Consider the following 17,404-nt stretch of genomic DNA (forward strand, 5'->3'; position numbering starts at 1 on the left):
TCTACCCTTGTCCTGTGCTTCTAAGTATATATTACCTTCTTTGTCCCCAGTAGAGCCCACTCCACCCCTTACTACCCGCTTATTATTTATATGCTGGTAGAAGATTTGTGAGGAGGTCTTGTGGCGCAGTGGTAGTGCCCCTTCCCCTGAGCCAGAGGCTCTGAGTCCCACCCCAGGACATCTAAGCCAAGGAAGAAGCATTCATAACGTGGCCAAACAGATTGATGATCAACCTGCAAATCCTTCCAATAGCAGGCAGTATAAGCAGGAGAGATTCCTGGTCAGCCATGTGATGGAAAGAAGGTTGGAACCTCTACCATAACTCCAGACTGCAATATGTAAAAGTGTATGCTGCCCCAGGATCACTGACTCAGTGACCTCTAACACACCACCACCAGAAGATAATGTTGACTTCCGTACTATTCTCATTCTCTCCTTACAGGTCTTATTTATGTCTGCACCTCCTCTCTCAACCTATTCCATTTGGCTTGGTTCTCACTTGAAGAATCCACCTGAAACGCATCATACACTCTTTTTTTGTTTGCACTTGATGGACAGCGCTGTCTTCAAAGTAAATGTAAGATGCAAGATATATTTCAATAGTCAGGCCTAGCCCATCGAAGCAGAATTAAATGTTTGGAAATGTATTGACTTCTGAGTCTCAGTTTGTGATGCATCTTTTGTGGTGAGCTATTTGGGGTGAAACAAGATTTCCTATCAGGATCAAGACTCACCTGTTCTGTTGTGAGAAAACCAAAGGTTAGCTCAGTTGACTAGATAGCTAACAGGTGGTTCAGAATAATTGCAACACTGCGGGTTTGACTACTGCTCCAGCTGAGGTAGACTTGGGACCTGACTTTTCACCCTGCTCCTGAGAGTAGAAGGCAATGGTAAACCACCATTGACAAAAACTGCCAAGAAAAATGGTGAAGCACCAGCAGACAATAAGCAAAGGACCTGACTTCAGGGTGATCATGCATGACGATGATAAATCATACACAATATGCATCAGGTGCCTTATTGGAGTAGATTTTAGTTTGAGTGAGCTTTAGGATCTAGGCCCAGCATTGCAAGACCAGCCCGCACATAAACTAAGAGGCCCAGGGACTGATGGAATCGTTGGGACATTGGATCTCAACAGTATATTTGATGCAAACATCTGCAACCAATCACTCTTCCAAAGTAACATGTACTTTTAGTTGGCTGGTGCTGAAAGGACCATGAGCAAAGACAGCTCCAACTCATTGACGACTCATTTCTGGATGGGATCCTTGAACAATAACCTGCATTTATGTAGTAAAACATCCCAAGGTGCTTCACAAAAGTATTTTCAAACAAAATTTGACACCAAGCCACTTAAAAGAGGTATGAAGGCACATTGTCAAAAGCTTGGTCACAAGCTTTAGCCAATTTTAAGGAGCATCTTAAAGGAGTTAAAAGAGGCAGGGACAGATTTTGGGAGGGAATTCCAGTGGTTGGGGCCCAGTCAGCCAAAAGAATGGCCACCAATGGTGCAGCGATTAAAATCAGGGATGCACAAGAGATCAGAATTGAAGGAGTGCAGATATTTCACTGGGTTGTAGGGCTGAAGGAGATTACAGAGAAAGGCACGGTGAAACAATTGAGGGATTTGAAAACAAGGATGAAAATTTTAAAACCGAGGCATTGCCAAATCAGGGGCCTATGTAGGGCTGCAAGCATTGGGCTTGGTGCAAGTTAGGATATGGGCAACAGAGTTTTGGATGAGTTTATGTAGGGTAGTAGGAGTGAATTAGAATAATCAAGTTTAATGATAACAAAGGCATAGACAAGGGCTTCAGCAGCTGATGAGATGAGGCAGGGACAGAATTGGTTTGTGTACAAACTGATTGAAGTATGTGGTTTTGGTGATGCAGTGGATATGTGGTTAGAAAGGGCAAAGGCCCTCATGAATTTAGCAGTGGGATCAAAGATGTAGGTAAATACAGCAAATACAACAACTTATTTTATATAGCAGCTTTAACATAATAAAACACCCCAAGGCACCTCACAGGAGCGTATGACACTGACCCATTGAGGAGATATTAGAGTAATGACCAAATGTCTGGTCAAAGAAGTAGGTTTTAATGAGTATCTTAAAGGAGAAAAGCAGAGGGGTGAAGAAGTGTAGGGAGGGTATTCATGGACACCAATGGTGGAGTAATGAAATGAGGGATGCTCAAGAGGCCAGATTTAGAGGAGTGCAGATATCTCAGCAGGCTGTGGGGATGGAAGAGATTACAAAGATAGGGAGGGGCGAGGCCATGGAGGGATTTGAAAACAAGGATAAGAATTTTGAAATCAAGGCTTTTCCTTGACCAGGAGCCAATATAGGTTAACAAGCACTGGGCTGATAGGGAAATAGGACTTGGTGCAAATTAAGATATGGACAGTTGAGCAGGTGCCCTGAAGTTTAAGGAGGGTAGAGCTTGGGAGATCAGCCAGAGTGTGTTGAAATAGTTTTGAGGTAACAAAGGCATGAATGAGGGTTTCAGCAGCAGGTGCACTGAGACCGGGATGAAGGCATAGCGATGGCATGAATGTGTGGTCAGAAGTAAGTAGCATGAAATCTAGTTTCACAGAGTACTTCTTCCACAGAGTACACATACTTGAAGAATTTGGTGAGCAAGGGAATGCAGTGCAATGAGTGAAGAGGTGCTGTTCTGATATTATACAAAACAAGGAACAGTCCAATGGAGGGAGTGGGAGGCAGTGAGACCTCAGAGCTGATGTCCAGAGGCATTAATTAGGTGAGCAGATAATTAGGTAATTAGTTGGTGAGTTTTAAGGTTTCTTTCTTCTCTAAACTAGGGCAGTAGTTTAAACTAGGACTGGTAAAATATGAGTATCAGATTATATTTATATCTTAACTAGTTAAACTACATAATACAAGTACATAACTACATAACTACAAGTAATCATTGAATAAATACTTTAACCAATGGAATAAATAGAATAAGGTGAGATTATGTTATGGCAGAGCAAGTTATGTGATTGTACATAAGAGATGGGGAGAGGTTTCTGGACAGTTCTATCCAGAATTAATAATACCCAGAAGAAAAGACAGGTTTGGGTAAGGGACAATGCGACTGGTAGGGAGCTAGGTAGTAGGGATTTAAGAAAAGTTGAGAAGGAGGTCCCTTGGGCATAAGTCCAGTACAACAGGTACGGTGTAGTCACTGCCTATGAGAACAAGAAGTTTGCAGGGAGGACAGTCACAACACAGACCAATACACCTTGGCTTAGAAGGCTGTCCAAGATGGGTGAGGGGTGGGGATGGCAGGGAGGGGTGAAAGCAGAATAGATATGCGGTAGTAATAAGGGACTGTATATTTGGAGGGAGGCAGTGGCATAGCAGTATTGTCACTGCTCTGGGAACCCGGGTTCAAATCCCACCATGGTGAATGGTGGAATTTGAATTCAATCAATAAAAATCTGAAATTAAAAGTCTAATGAAACCATTGTCAATTGTTGTAAAACCCATCTGTCTCACTAATGTCCCTTTGTGGAAGGAAATCTGTCATCATTACCTGGCCTACATGTGACTTCAGATCTACCACAATGTGGTTGACTCTTAAATGCCCAATGAAATGGTCTAGCAAGCATCTCAGTTGTATTAAACTGCTACAAAGTCTAAAAGGAATAAAACCAGTCGGTCCCACTGGATACTGCAAAGGCCCTGACAATATTCCAGCGATATGACTGAAGTCTTGTGCTCCAGAACTTACTGCGCCCCTAGCCAAGCTGTTTCAGCACAGCTACAACACTGGCTTCTACCCGGCAATGTGGAAAATTGCCCAGATATATCCTGTACACCAAAAGCAGGACAAATCCAACCCAGCCAATTACTGCCCCATCAGTCTACTTTCGATCATAGTAAAGTGATAGAAGGGATCATCAACAGTACTATCAAGTGGTACTTACTTAGCAATAACCTGCTCGAGGACACTCAGTTTGGGTTCGAACCAGGGCCACTCAGCTCCTGACCTTATTACAGCCTTGGTTCAAACATGGACAAAAGAGCTGAACTCCCGAGGTGAGGTGAGAGTGACTGCCCTTGACACAAGGGCAGTATTTAACCAAGTGTGGCATCAGGGAGCCCTAGCAAAACTAGAGTCAATGGTAATCAAGGGGAAAACTCTCCGCTGGTCAGAGGTTAAGAATCCTGCAGCGAGTAACTCACCTCCTGACTCTCAAACGTATCCACCATCTGCAAGTCAGGAGTGTGATGGAATACTCTCCACTTGCATGGATGAGTGCAGCTCCAACAACACGCAAGGAGCTTGACATCATCGAGGACAAAGCAACCCACTTGATTGGCACCCCATCACCCCTTGATTGCATGCAATTCTGGTCGCCACATAACCAGAAGGATATGGAGGTGTTGGAGAGGGTGCAGAGGAGGTTTACCAGGATGCTGCCTGGTCTGAAGATTATTAGCTATGAGGAGAGGTTGGAGAAACTCGGATTGTTCTCACTAGAGTGACGGAGATTGAGGGGCGACTTGATAGAAGTTTACAAAATTATGAATGGCATGGACAGAGTAGTCAGAAGCTTTTTCCTAGGGTGAAAGAGTCAATTACTAAAGGACATAGATTAAAAGTGAGAGGAGAAAACTATAGAGGAGATGTGCGGGGCAAGTTTTTTTACGCAGAGGGTAGTGAGTGTCTGGAATTCACTGCCAGAGGAGGTTGTAGAAGCAGGTACGATAGTGGTGTTTAAGAGATAGCTTGACAAATACATGAATAGGATGGGAATAGAGGGATACGGACCTCGGAAGTGCAAAACGTTTTAGTTGACAGGCAATATGATCGGTGCAGGCTTGGAGGGCCGAAGGGCCTGTTCCTGTGCTGTACTTTTCTTTGTTCTTTGTTCTTTATCCACAAACATTTACTCCCTCCATCATCAACACACAGTGGTATCAGTGTGTGCCATCTACAAGATGCATTGCAGGAAATCTGCACCATTGCACCAAGACTCTTTCGACAGCACCTTCCAAACCCACGACCACTGCCAACTAGAAGGACAAGGGCAGCAGACACATAAGAACACCACCACCTGGAAGTTCCCCTCCTAGTCACTCACCATCTTGACTTGGAAATATATTGCTGTTCCTTCACTGTCGCTGGGTAAAAGTCCTGGAACTCTCTCCCTAACAGCACTGTGGGTGTACCTACACCACATGGATTGCAGCGGTTCAAGAAGGTGGCTCACCAGCACCTTCTCAAGGGCTACTAAGGATGGGCAATAAATGCTGGCCCAGCCAGCGATGCTCACATCCCTGGAGTAAATAGAAAAATAATAATTAGGGAGATAGGGAGTGTCCTTTGCAGCCCAGAGGATTATAGTCCATCAGCCTAATGTTGGGAGTAGGAAAATAATGGAATCTCTACTAAAGGAGAGAACAGAAGAACATGTAGGAATGGAAAAAAGTCAGCATGAATTTCAAAAGGGAAAATCTTGCTTGACCAACTTATTGAATTTTTTGAGGAAGTAACAGAGAGAGTAGACAACGATAATGCAGTAACTGTAATTTATTTGGATTCTCAAAAGGTCTTTGTTAAGGTGCTCCATAATAAATAAATGACTAAGGTCAGAGAATATGGATTCAGGGGGCAAAAGGCAGAATGGATTGCTAATCGGCTTCAAGGCAGAAAACAGAGATTGGGAGTAAAGGGGAGCTACTCAGAGTGGTGGAAAGTGGGAAGTGGTGTCCCACAAGGATCAGTGCTAGGGTCACTGATGTTCACAATTTACATTAATAATTTGGTCACAGGAATCAAAACCACAATTTCTAAATTTGCGGATAACAACAAATTGGGGAGGATAGTCAATACCGAGGAGGACTGCAACAAATTTCAGGAAGATATTAACAAACTTGCATAATGGGCAAATATTTAGCAAATGAAGTTCAGCATAGATAGAGGTGGTATGAAGAATAAGGAGGTCACTTATTACTTGGAAGTTGCAAGTCCAGGTAGGATAGAGGAACAAAGATTATCTTGGAGTACAAAAGCACCAATTAATAAAAGTTGTGCCAAAGGTTAGTAAGGCCATAAAAAAGTGAGTACTAGGTTTATTTCTAGAGGGATAGAATTGGAAAGTAGGGACATTTTGCTAAACCTACATCAAATCTTGGTTAACCAGACTTAGAGTATTGCATGCGGATCTGGTCACCATTTTAAAAAAAATGTTTAAGGGTAGTGGAGAGGGTGCAGAGAGGATTTAAAAGGTTGATACCAAAAATTTGTGGGTGTACATATCAGTATTGTGACAAGCTCCCAAAGAAAAGAAAAAAAACTTACCTCACATCGAGAGCTCAAAGGTTGAAAACTCCAGTGGGTCTTGGGGTTTCTGCGCATGTAGAATGGCTGCACATATGCAGTTCATTTGTTTTTCATCTTCAAATTGTAAACCAGTCCTGCACGCCTGCACAGGAGCAAACAAGCAGAAAAGTGAAACAGCGTGAAAAGGAGGTCAGGTGACCTGGAAGAGGAGCACCATTGCACAGAGTGTGCCCCAAGGAGCAGGACAAGGGACAGGGAGAAGGTCCCAAATGAGGGATTGGGACAGGAAGAAGTCCCAGAAGATAGTTTAGGTAAGGGCCATGAACAGGAATCTGAAACAGGTCCTGTTGAGTAAAGTTAAAAGTAAGGAGCAGAGAAAAAGTCTCCAAATTAAAGATACAGAGCCGCTAGGAGCAGACAAAGCAAAATGGGCTCTGTCAGAAGCCTGAAGATCTGAGGGGCTGCTGAAGGTTGGTGACTCTGTATCGCAGGCTGTAAGGGCAAAGGTACCCTTTGGAGCCATGGTGTTCTGCTTGGCTTGGCCAAATATCTGAGAGTGTGTGCGGAAGGTGAATTTTGAGCATACGCGGAAATCCAGGGGAAAGGAACATCAGAAGGTGAGATTGAAACCGTGGAGGTCAACTTTGTTGAAGATGTCCAAGTTGGTGGGTGGGGGGAGGTGTGGGGGTTGAGATTGATGAGAAATCCATGGAACCTGCTCTGGTGGCATCTGCCACTTGGTTTTGGAGTGTGGTGTGTCCGACCACAGTTGGCCTGTTGCTTTGCATGTACCGCAGGCTTAGCCCAATAGTAGAGTGTAAAATAGATATTGTAAATTGTGTTAATGTTATGAATTTGTATATATTTGTAGAGGTATATTTGGGATGGAGGAGTAGTGTGATTTGGTTCATTTACTAGCGTTTGTATTAAAATATTTGTAACCTTTTTGTTCAGTGTAATATAGTCTATTTTTCTTGCTTAATAAACATTTTATTCTTTGTGTTAAAAGTACATTGGCAAGACTCCAGTGAATGTGTTTAGTAACTGCCCTCCAGTTTCTAAAAAAAAAGTTGGAATCTATCAAATCAGGTTCCAGTTTGGGATCTGACTTGTCCAGTGGTAACATCAGCTGGGATCGTAACAGGATTGCCAGGCTGGGTCTCTTTGCTCTTGAAAAAAATAAGTCTGAGGGGTGACTTAACAGAGGTCTTTAAAATTATGAAAGGTTTGATAGAATGGATACAGAGGGAATATTTTCACTTATGGAGAAGAGCATAACTAGAGGTGATCAATACAAATAGTCACCAAAAATTCAATAGAGAATTCAGAAGAAACTTCTTCACCCAGAGCATTGAAAATGTGGAATTTGCATTGAAAATGTGGAATTTGCTACTACAGGGAGTGCTTAAAACAAATAGTATAGATGCATTTAAGGGGAAGCTAGACAAGCATATGAGGGGGAGGGGAATAGAGGGTTATGTTACGGACAGGAAAGGGGTTAATTTAAATAGCATTACTTTCTCCTCTCACCACCTGTCTGTAAACAAAGAGGTATTTTGATTTGCTTCCCCCTTTATAAGCAATGGTGTGTTTCCCGACCCTTCAGTTTTGGTATGATCCAATTTCTATTAATAACCCCACAGCAAACTCAAGATAGGATGAACTGAAAGGATTAGTTTATTTGCACATATTCAAAATGCAGGAGGGGGGTCACAACATTGCCCCCTTTGCATTCACAAATAAAAGGAGGGATAGAGAAAAGAACGATTTATAGTGAAAAGAAATGGTGTTTCATGTGGTTTCCAGAGTCCAGAATCTAAGTCCAATGAGGTATCCTTTCACAGAGGAAGGCTGAAAATCAACGTTGTATAATTCACTTTTCCGATGAGATAGGCAAACAGAGATGAATCAGTCTTGTAGGCAATGGTACAGAAGTTTCAGTGGAAGCAATGTAAATGGGCGCTAGGTGTACAAAACTGGCCAGACAGCTCCTTTTTTCTGAGGCTGCTTGTAGGATGGTAAACAGCAGACTGAGCTTGCAGTTCCATAAGGTAATATTACTGGTTTCACAAACTAGAGGTGCATATCACATAACTCCCACTTCTCCACATTGTCTTTGACAAGGGCTGTGTATCCCTCACCTGGTCCCCAAGATGTTATTGGTACTGATATGGACCACAATGTCTGGCTGTTCACCCTCCCCCTTCAGAATGTCCTGTAGCCGCTCAGTGACATCGTTGACCCTGGCACCAGGGAGGCAACATCCTGGTATCACATCTACAGCCGCAGAAATATCTTTCTGTTCATCTTACGATAGAATCCCCTATAAGTATTGCTCTCCTACTCTTTTTTCTCACCCTCTGTGCAGCTGAGCCGCTCATGGTGCCACAAACTTGCTTTTTCAGGAGAATGTAGCAACAGCCATCTCCCCCAGCTGTATGCAAAGCGGAAAATTTTTAGAGAGGGAGATAAACCCAGGGGATTCATGCACTACCTGCCCAATGCTATTACTCTTTTTGATTGTCACCCATTCACTTTCTGCCCGTGCACTCTTTACCTGTGGTATGACCACCTCACTGTACATGCTATCCACAAAGATCTCATCCTTGTGGATGCTCCACAATGACTCTAGCCACAGCTCCAGCTCTGAAATGCAGATTTCAAGTGGATGCAGCTGGAGACATTTCCTACACACGATCGCCCTGGACACTGGAAGTGTCCCTGACTTCCCACAATTGCACAGGAGGAGCATTCCACGTGGCCGAGCTGCTCTGCCATAACTTAGCCTTACATTACTCCCTTTACTTTAGTTTAGAGAATATTAAGGACAGTAGAAATACTCACAGGTCCTACTTAACAAGGCCGCTGCTCTTCTTTGAAGAAAGGTAGAAAATGATAGGATCACCTCCTTCCCTCACCAAACTCCAACTTAAGCACTCTAATGCAGCCCAAAGCAGAATTCCAGTGCACTCAAGGCAGCATTGTAGATGGCCTGCTTTAATGCTCTCTGAATCTAGGTTCTGAAAACTTGTTTAAGCCAGTTATCTCTTAACTAGCTGTAGCTGCAAGCGGAGCCTGTATAACCCCTGTTTTAAAGTTGGACTAAAACTCACCTTCTCCCGACTCAAAGAGCAACTTTCAGCTAATTGATAAATTAAAGAAAGATTAGGCTTTATTAATCCTTAAAAGTCCCTCACTCATCAAATTCCAACTAAAGCACTCTAATGCAACCCAAAGCAGCACACAGTGCAGATCCAACTCAGCCTTAAAAATATTCATTGATCCTGCCTCCACCGATCTCAGGGGAAGAGAATTCCACAAACTAACAACGCTTTGAGAAAAAAATGTTCATCTCCATCTTAAGTGGAAGACCCCTTTTAAAACTGTGCCCCCTAGTTCTAGTCTCTCCCATAAGGAGAAACATCCTCTCAAGCCCCTTCAGGATCTTATAGGGTTCAATAAAATAATCGCTCGTTCTTCTAAACTCTAATGGATACAGGCCCAACATTCCCTCATAAAGATAACCCCTTTATCCCAGGGATTAAGTGAACATGTTATAGCCTTGTTCGAAAAAATGTATAAAGATAAGCTCAAAGACTACAGTCCAGTCAGTTTAACCTCAATAATAGGGAAGCTTCTGGAAATGATAATTTGGGACAAAATTAATAGTCACTTGGACAAATGTGGATCAATTAAGAAAAGCCAGTGCAGATTGGCGAAAGGAATATCATGTTTAACTTATAAGTTTTTTTGATGAATTAACAGAGAGGGTTGGTTGATTAGGGTAATGATGTTGATGTGATGTACATGGACTTCCAACAGACTTGTGAGCAGTTTTAGCTCATGGAATGAAAGGGACAGTAGCAACATGGACGTGAAATAGGCTGAGCGATAGGAAACAGCAAGTAATGGTTAATGGATATTTTTTCCAGACTGCAGGAAGCTTTGCAGTGGAATTCCCCACTGTTCCTGATATATATTAATGACCTAAACCTCAGTGTACAGGGCACAACTTCAAGATTTGTGGATGATATGAAATTTGGAAGCATTGTGAACTGTGAGGATAGTATAGAACTTCAAAAGGACACAAGCAACTTATTGGAAAGGGCGGACAAGTGACAGATGGAATTTAATTCAGAGAAGTCTGAAGTCATTCGTTTTGCTATGAAGAATGCAAAACGACTATAAAATAAAGGGTACAATTTGAAAGGAGGCACAGGGACCTAGGTGTATATCTGCATAAGTCATTGAAGGTGGCAGGACAGGTTGAGAGCGTGGTTCATAAAATATACCGTATCTGGGCTTTATTAGTAGGGAGAGTACAAAAGCAAGGAGGTTATGTTAAACTTTGTTCGGCCTCAACTGGTGTATGGTGTCCAGTTTTGGGCACTGCACTTTAGGAAAGATGTGAAGACATTAGAGTGAGTACAAAAAAGATTTAAAAAAATGGTTCCAGGGATGAGGAACTTCAGTTACATGGATAGATTGGAGAAGTTGGGACTGTTTTCCTTGGAGAAGGTGGAAAGGAGATTTGATAGAGGTATACAAAATCATGAGGGGTCTGGACAGAATTGATAGGGAAAAATTGTTCCCTTTGGTTGAAGGATTGAGAACAAAAGGACACAGATTTAAAGGTAATTGTCAAAAGAAGCATTGGAGACATGAAGAAAAACTATTTCACGCAGTGAGTGGTTGTGGTCTGGAATGCACCGCCTGAGAGTGTGATGGAGGCAGGTTCAATCGAGGTATTTATTTCTGAAAACATAGGAATAGCAGTGGACCATTCAGCTATTTACTTAAGAGTTAAACAAGGTGGAACTTGAAACGCAGTAAATATATTATTAATTCTCACCAAAGTAGTTTGTTCTAATTAGGTTTTTTTCAAACTTGGTAACATACTTTCTACCAGTTTCAAATAGATCGCAATTCACAAAGCTATTTAAAGGCTATGATCGTTGTAACAAATTTTTTAAAAATAGGTGATGGCTCTAAAAGAGCTTTTCTGAGTAACTTGCAGGTGGATTATGATTGTCATTGTCTGTAATATTCCTTCTTTCACCACTGTTTAAAAATAAATAAAAAATGGAGGTCCTTAATATCCTGTTAGGTTACATGTGATGCCCATCCATCTTGAAAATGACAGGGAATTAAGTTAACCAACTCTCACCCCTAATTAGAAGTATTTGTGAAAATCAAGCGTTAGTACAGAACTAGTTTCATGTTCTTATCTCATCGCTCAGTGAAAGTACTAAGGAACAAACAGCTCCATAGGTGAACAGCGTCAACTGCTAGTTACACCTTCAGGATACCACCTAGGTGTCAGCCTTAAAATATAGGAACATAGGACTTAGGAGCAGGAGTAGGCCATTCAGCTGTTCAAGCCTGCTCCGGCATTCAGTAAGATCACGACTGATCTGGTTGTGGTCTCAATTCCACTTTGCTTTCTGCCCCCCATAACCCTTGACTCCCTTGTCTATCACAAATCTGTCTGACTCTGCCTTGAATAGTTTCAATAACCCAGCCTCCACTGCTTTCTGTGGAAGAGAATTCCACAGGGTAATGACCCTCACAGGAAAGATTTCTCATTGCCATCTTAAACAGTGGACCTCTTATTTTTAAACTGTGCCCCCTTATTCCAGTTTCTCCCACAAGTGGAAACATTTGGCTCAGTGGTAGCACCCTCACGTCAGTCAGAAGATTGGGGGTTCACGTTCCACACAAGACTTGAGCACAAATTGTAAGTGAACAATTCCAGTGCAGTACTGAAAGAATACGGCATTACTAGAGGTGCTGTCTTTTACCAAGGCCCATTCAACATCTCAGGAGGACGGAAAATATACCATTCCATGCCTATCCCTCAACCAATGTCATCCAAACAGATTAACTGGTCATTATCATGTTGCTATGTGTGGGAGTAAGCACAAATTAGCTGTTGCATTTCCTACAACATCGTTTACCCTTCAAAAATACTTAAAATGCTTTGGGATCCTTGGTCCTGAGGTAATGAGCGCCGTTTTATTTTTGCAAAGCTACATTTTTGTTTCAAGTAGTATAGAAATATTTCTCCAATCTGGCATCACAAGCCTACATACATGTAATGAGATTCCCCTTGCTACATTTTACCACCTGTAATGTAAAAAAAAGTTCTTTAAAAAAAGAGAGAGAATACTCAGGTGGTATATCTAGTCAGAATCACTGAAACCACTGTTACTAAAGCAAAGTTTTATAACTATGTTTTGGATTGTGAAAGGTAAAGTTAAGTAGTGAAAAAAGTCATGTGATCTGCTATAAGTTCTGCCTGACAATAAACCTTTGTTATTGAAATACACATGCTAGGTCTAACACTTTAAAACAAAGGTAGAAGCAAATGTTTGTGTCTCAGAGACTTTGAACACAGAAAGAGAAAACAACAGTTTCTGTAGTCTGCAGAGAGAAAAGATGGTTTTCTGTTAGTTATCAGACAGAATGCTGGGGAAAGCATGTGCATGGGTCGAAGAGAATGAACCGATTTAAAGGCACTGGAAGATCTGCCCTAGCAAAGCTGGGAGAAAATCACCAGTGTGGGTCTTACTGCTGAATGTTGATTTCGGAATTCTCAGAGGTCTGAGGGAGAGGACCTGTCACAGTCACAGGACATTGCAATTTGGCAAAATGGTAGGGAGTAAACCCAATGGGAGATGGGAATGACTTTCGATTGTTTTCTGAAAAGATTGCAATTCTGTGGAAAGCCTGTTGCTAAGTATATAGGCAACATGGAATCATTGGTCGTAATAAGACAAAGGGTTATCTTTCCTGTTGTTTAGAGTATTAGTTTGTTGCTTTTTATTTGTTTGTTACAGTAACAACTTTAAAACTTGAAATTTGTCATGGAATTCTTTTAAGCTGGTCTTAGATAAGTTATTTGCAAATATAGGCCATTTTATGAACATCCAGTTAAGATTGAAATAATCCAATAAATAGATATCAAAATACTCTGGATGCCAGCAGATGGAAATATACCAATATTGTAAATAAATGGACATTGTTTAACAAAGACTTGGGCTGTGTAAATCCAGGAATAAAATTTGACCCTGCCAGGAGTATCAACAAAAAAAAATGTAGCATTTTTTTTTTGACATAGTTAAATGTCACCAAAGTGCTTCACAGGAGACCAAGCAGACAAAATTTGACATAATATGACATAAAGCCATATTACGTATTAGGACAAGTGATCAAAAACTTGGCTAAAGAATAGGGCTTAAGGAGCATGCTTAAGAGAGAAACACTTTTGATGGAACCTAACTTTGGAATTTGGCTGCAACTATAAACCTTTCACAATTGAAGATTGCGGTCAGAGTAGGTCCACATCCATACACTAATTGAACACAACAGATCTTAAAAAGTACCACAGGCCTTCAGTCTAAGAACAATACATTTCTATAGTCGGCACATCCAAAAGAAAATAAACAAACATAGGCAGTTGCTCAGCTCTTTCATGCCATCACATCTAATGAAGAACACAGCAACCTGCACCTGCTTATTCAATGCACTGCAAGTTGACATTCAACTGCCAGAATCAACAGATTAAACATATATACACTGGGAATAGTTTAAACATGTAATTCTTTGCCACAGATTATTTTAGGATACTGGTTGTTTGAAAATGGACTCAGTCAGGGCTGCAGGATTAGATTAAGTCATTTGTGTGGAGATAACACCAACAAAGACTTAAAAGGACATTTTTCTGTGCTCAACATTCCACAGTTCTATGAAACCATGGCCTCCACTTACTTTCCTGAGAGAGGTTTACTTCAGCCTTTAAGTGTATCTGTTATGCTCTGAACAAAACCTTTAGAGAAAAACTCAGTTTGAATTTTGAATGCAAAAACAATGTCTGTCCTGCATTCTGATCAGCTAAACAGCACCAAAGATTTTCCCCTCGTGTTCAATTTTTTTTTGTAAAAAAGGTTTGGATTAAAGCAAATATCATAATTGTAACAAAGTGCTTTTACTAGTGGAATATAACAGGACACAAAAACAAATAAGTCTGTACAGGGCAGGTGATATTGAAAATGGCAGCTCACATCTAATAGATAACATTAATCTTCATGCTGTATCTGAGGTAAGGCAGCAAGTTCATGATGAGTCCCACATAATACAGCATTAGCAATGAATGACAAGTGTGTAATTGTGCAGGTAATGTCTGCAATAATTGATTCATTCACAAAATGCTTCTGGAGTTTACACAAATGAGTTGGTGCTTTCTGGGTTGACACGAATGACCCGAGAACCATTGCGGAGATCCTGGAGCTGTTTGGCTGGTGTTCCAACTCCTTCCTCGAACCGTCTCTCCACCACTGGAAGGACAGTCTCATAGAGGAAGGAAACATTCTCACGAATGAAGATTTTCTTCTCTGGGTCCTGTTCACAGCGCAGGCTGTAGTCGACATGCTGCACGGCCACCAGGATGATCTCTCGCAGGCTTTCCAAAAGGACCATGTGCAGCTCAGGGAAGTAGAGCTTCAGCCCTTCCTCTAAGAAAGCCATCAGCTGCTTTGTGAAGGCCACGATGGTGTAGCTGAGGTTGACCCAGCAGTCGTCACCAGTATACTGATCAAAATTGGTGATGCCACTAGCCTTCATCTCTTCCTTCAACTTTGCCAAGGCCTCAGGCGTCATCAGGTTCATTCTTCTCCACATCTCCTCAGAGTTACGGTGCTTGGTGGCCTCCATGATGATGCCTTTGTAGCTGTGGAGGGCAGCCTTGATGTCCTTGACCAGCAGAGCCTGGAGTGTAAAGGTGAGATCCAGGCCGATCTCACTGAGCTTGCTGCAATGCTCCTTGGCCACCTCCACACACTCGGCCGTGGTAGACAGGCTCTCCTTGCTGTCAAACACCTGCTTGCTGAAAGCGTCCACGAAGAGCCGGGTGGCCGAGCGCGACCACACCACAAAGGCCGAATAACAGCCGCTGTCACCGGCGAAGTCCATCTCAAACTCCTTGGCCGTGTCCAGCAGGCCGGTGAAGAAGATGTTGCAGAGCTTGTGGATGTAGAGCAAGGTGGCGCCCTCGATGCGCAGCTGCCGAATGGCCGTCTGCACAGCCGCCGCCCGGTTCTTCAGGAAGAGCTCACAGGCCTTGGTCGACTGGCCCAGCCGGATCAGCTGGGAGACGGCGCGCCGTGTGGCCCGCGGGCCCCCTCGCAGCGAGCGCCCGGGCGACAGCTCGTACACCAGCACGTCGGTCAGGCGGCGGACCCGCTGGTCCACCCGGCTCCGCAGCTGGCGCACGCCGGGCTGGCTGGCCGCCCCGCTCAGGTACTCGGACAGCTTGTCCAGCAGGTCGACGGCCCCTTCGAAGTCCCGCTGAGCGATGCAGACGTCCAGGTCCTCGGGCAGCTCCTGGATCCACTCCAGGCTCAGGTCCACCAGCTCCGCGGCCGGGTCGGTGGCCTCCTCCTCGAACGGGTTGGCCTTGGGCGACAGGGGCCTCTGCTGCTGCTTCTCTTCCTCGGCCACCAGCAGGCGGGCCTTGGCTTCCTCCTTCTCCACCTCCAGGCGCTCGGTCAGCGCCTTGTTCTTCTTGGTCTGGTCCAGGATCTCCAGCCACTCCTTCTTGACCTTGGCGTTCTCGGCCTGGAAGACCCGCGTGTCGGGGAACATTAGGATCTTGAACATGTCGCGCATGGGCCCGTTGTCCTTGACGTTGACCACGGCGAAGCTGTCCAGCGGGTACAGGGCATCGTAGCGGTAGCGCACGGCACCGCGGCGGCTGGGCAGCCAGGCGGCCACCAGCAGGCAGTCGTTCATGAGGAAGGCGTGCACCCGCTGCACCTGGGCGGCGCTCTCGGCGTCGCACTCCAGCAGGTCGCCGTTGTAGACCAGGTAGCGGCCCGGGGCCTGCAGGATGTCCTGGCAGCCCTCCACCTTCTCCAGCAAGGTGGTGAGGGTGCGCTGCTTGTGCTCCTCGGCCTCCCGGGGCAGGATGAGGAAGGCCTCGGACGAGGAGGTGGTGCCGCCGCTGCTGCTGGTGGCGGAGGCGGAGGACGAGGCGGTCACGGAGGATGAAGAGGCCCCGCCGCCGCCGACCAGCGAGGGCTGCAGCTGGCGGGGGCCCTGATGCTGATGCTGCTGCTGCTGCTCCTTGTCGGCCGCCAGCAGCATCTGGGTCAGGCCGTCCATAATGCCCTTCTGCTCGGTCAGGATGTGGCTGAGCTGGTACATCTCGCTCTCCAGGTAGGAGATCTCCCGCGCCGTCTCGATGAACTGCCGGTAGTTCTTGTAGACGTTCTTCTTCAGGTTCTGCGCCGTCTCGTCGGCTAGGCTCTGGATCTTGTGCCGATGCTCCTGCAGGTCGCGGTCGCCGTCCGACTGCTGCGACAGCTGCTTGACATACTGGGCCGGCTCGAAGCGGGGGGCTTCCAGCTGGCGCCGCAGCCGAGAGGCCACATCCGCCGCCATCTTAACACGGAGAGGGGAAGGCGGCCGATCCGCCGCCGCCCTCGAGCTTTCCTCTTAAACCGTCGGTGCTGCCAAGGTCTCTCTCTCTCTCCCCACCCCCCTCCGTACGCCCGCAGCGGCCAAGCCCGACGCACCGCTTCCGCTGACTCCACCAACTGACAGCTGGGCCTCAAGTCCCGCAGCCCCGCCCGGCGCTTTCGATTGGCTGGACCTGCCCCGACACCTGCCCTCTCATTGGCCGCATGGCGCCCCTGAACCAGCGCTGGCATCCTATTGGCTGACCTTGCCTGGCCATCTCTCTCACTCTCTTCTCGTATTGGTTGTAAGCGCCATGAATCAAACGTGGTTTCCTATTGGTTGATCATGCCTGGAGATTCGCTCTCTTATTGGTTGGAAGATCACCGTTCCACCAATGACTTTCGATTGGCTAACCGCAAAAAACTGCGGATGCTGGAAGTCAAAAACAAAAACAGAAAATGGTGGAAAAGCTTAGGTCTAACAGCATCTGTGGAGAGAAAAATAGAGTTAACGTTTTGAGTTTGTATGACTCTTCTTCAGAGCTCTGCAGGTTTTAGTTTTCGGTTTTTTCACTTATTCGGTTTTACTTTCGATTGGCTGTCCGACATAGGCTATCTGTTTGCTCATTGGTTCGATGGCGC

The 17,404-nt window shown here is 44.6% G+C and overlaps 1 protein-coding gene across 1 annotated transcript; it reads right to left on the reverse strand.

Annotated features, from left to right (window-relative positions):
- Nucleotides 1-14,273: 14,273 nt before the first annotated feature.
- exoc8 (exocyst complex component 8) lies at nt 14,274-16,921 on the reverse strand. Its single transcript, XM_041188160.1, has one exon. It carries the CDS (start codon nt 16,743-16,745, stop codon nt 14,526-14,528), a length of 2,220 nt encoding a protein of 739 aa, XP_041044094.1. The 5' UTR covers nt 16,746-16,921; the 3' UTR covers nt 14,274-14,525.
- Between the last annotated feature and the right edge of the window lie 483 nt (nt 16,922-17,404).

Source organism: Carcharodon carcharias, chromosome 5, assembly GCF_017639515.1.
Source record: "Carcharodon carcharias isolate sCarCar2 chromosome 5, sCarCar2.pri, whole genome shotgun sequence".
NCBI classification, from domain to species: domain Eukaryota; kingdom Metazoa; phylum Chordata; class Chondrichthyes; order Lamniformes; family Lamnidae; genus Carcharodon; species Carcharodon carcharias.